General features: G+C 40.2%; 1 protein-coding gene across 1 annotated transcript in view; it reads right to left on the bottom strand.

The window, feature by feature from the left end:
• The window catches only part of LOC119594806, a gene marked incomplete in the record, with an annotated part of 10,153 nt that overhangs the window by 4,782 nt on the left and 5,050 nt on the right, over positions 1 to 321 (bottom strand). The window contains 1 exon segment of the mRNA XM_037943896.1: positions 49 to 155. Within this exon segment, the coding sequence (XP_037799824.1) occupies positions 49 to 155 (107 nt within the window).

Raw genomic sequence — 321 nt, forward strand, 5'->3', positions numbered from 1 at the left:
AATCCCGCTTAATAGCACACGAAATCATACTCCTTAAAAGACCCTCACCTCTAAGTCACTCCCAGCTGTCTCAAGCATGGCAATTGCTGTGTAGTTAAGAGCACAGGGCGAACACCACTGCCAGTAAGGGGCCCAGTGGGATGAGAAGCCTGCATCTGTGAAACGAAGTCAAGTGAAGGGATTAGGATCCTATTCCATAAAGGTTTCGAACACCTTCGAACTGGTTTATATTCTTATGTTTATTTTCTTATCATGCGAAATGGATAGTCTATATGTGTATTTTGTATATTATTTAGTTACTTATGAAATGTATGTGTCTTT

The sequence above is a fragment of the Penaeus monodon genome, chromosome 34 (genome assembly GCF_015228065.2).
Source record: "Penaeus monodon isolate SGIC_2016 chromosome 34, NSTDA_Pmon_1, whole genome shotgun sequence".
Classification (NCBI taxonomy): Eukaryota; Metazoa; Arthropoda; class Malacostraca; order Decapoda; family Penaeidae; genus Penaeus; species Penaeus monodon.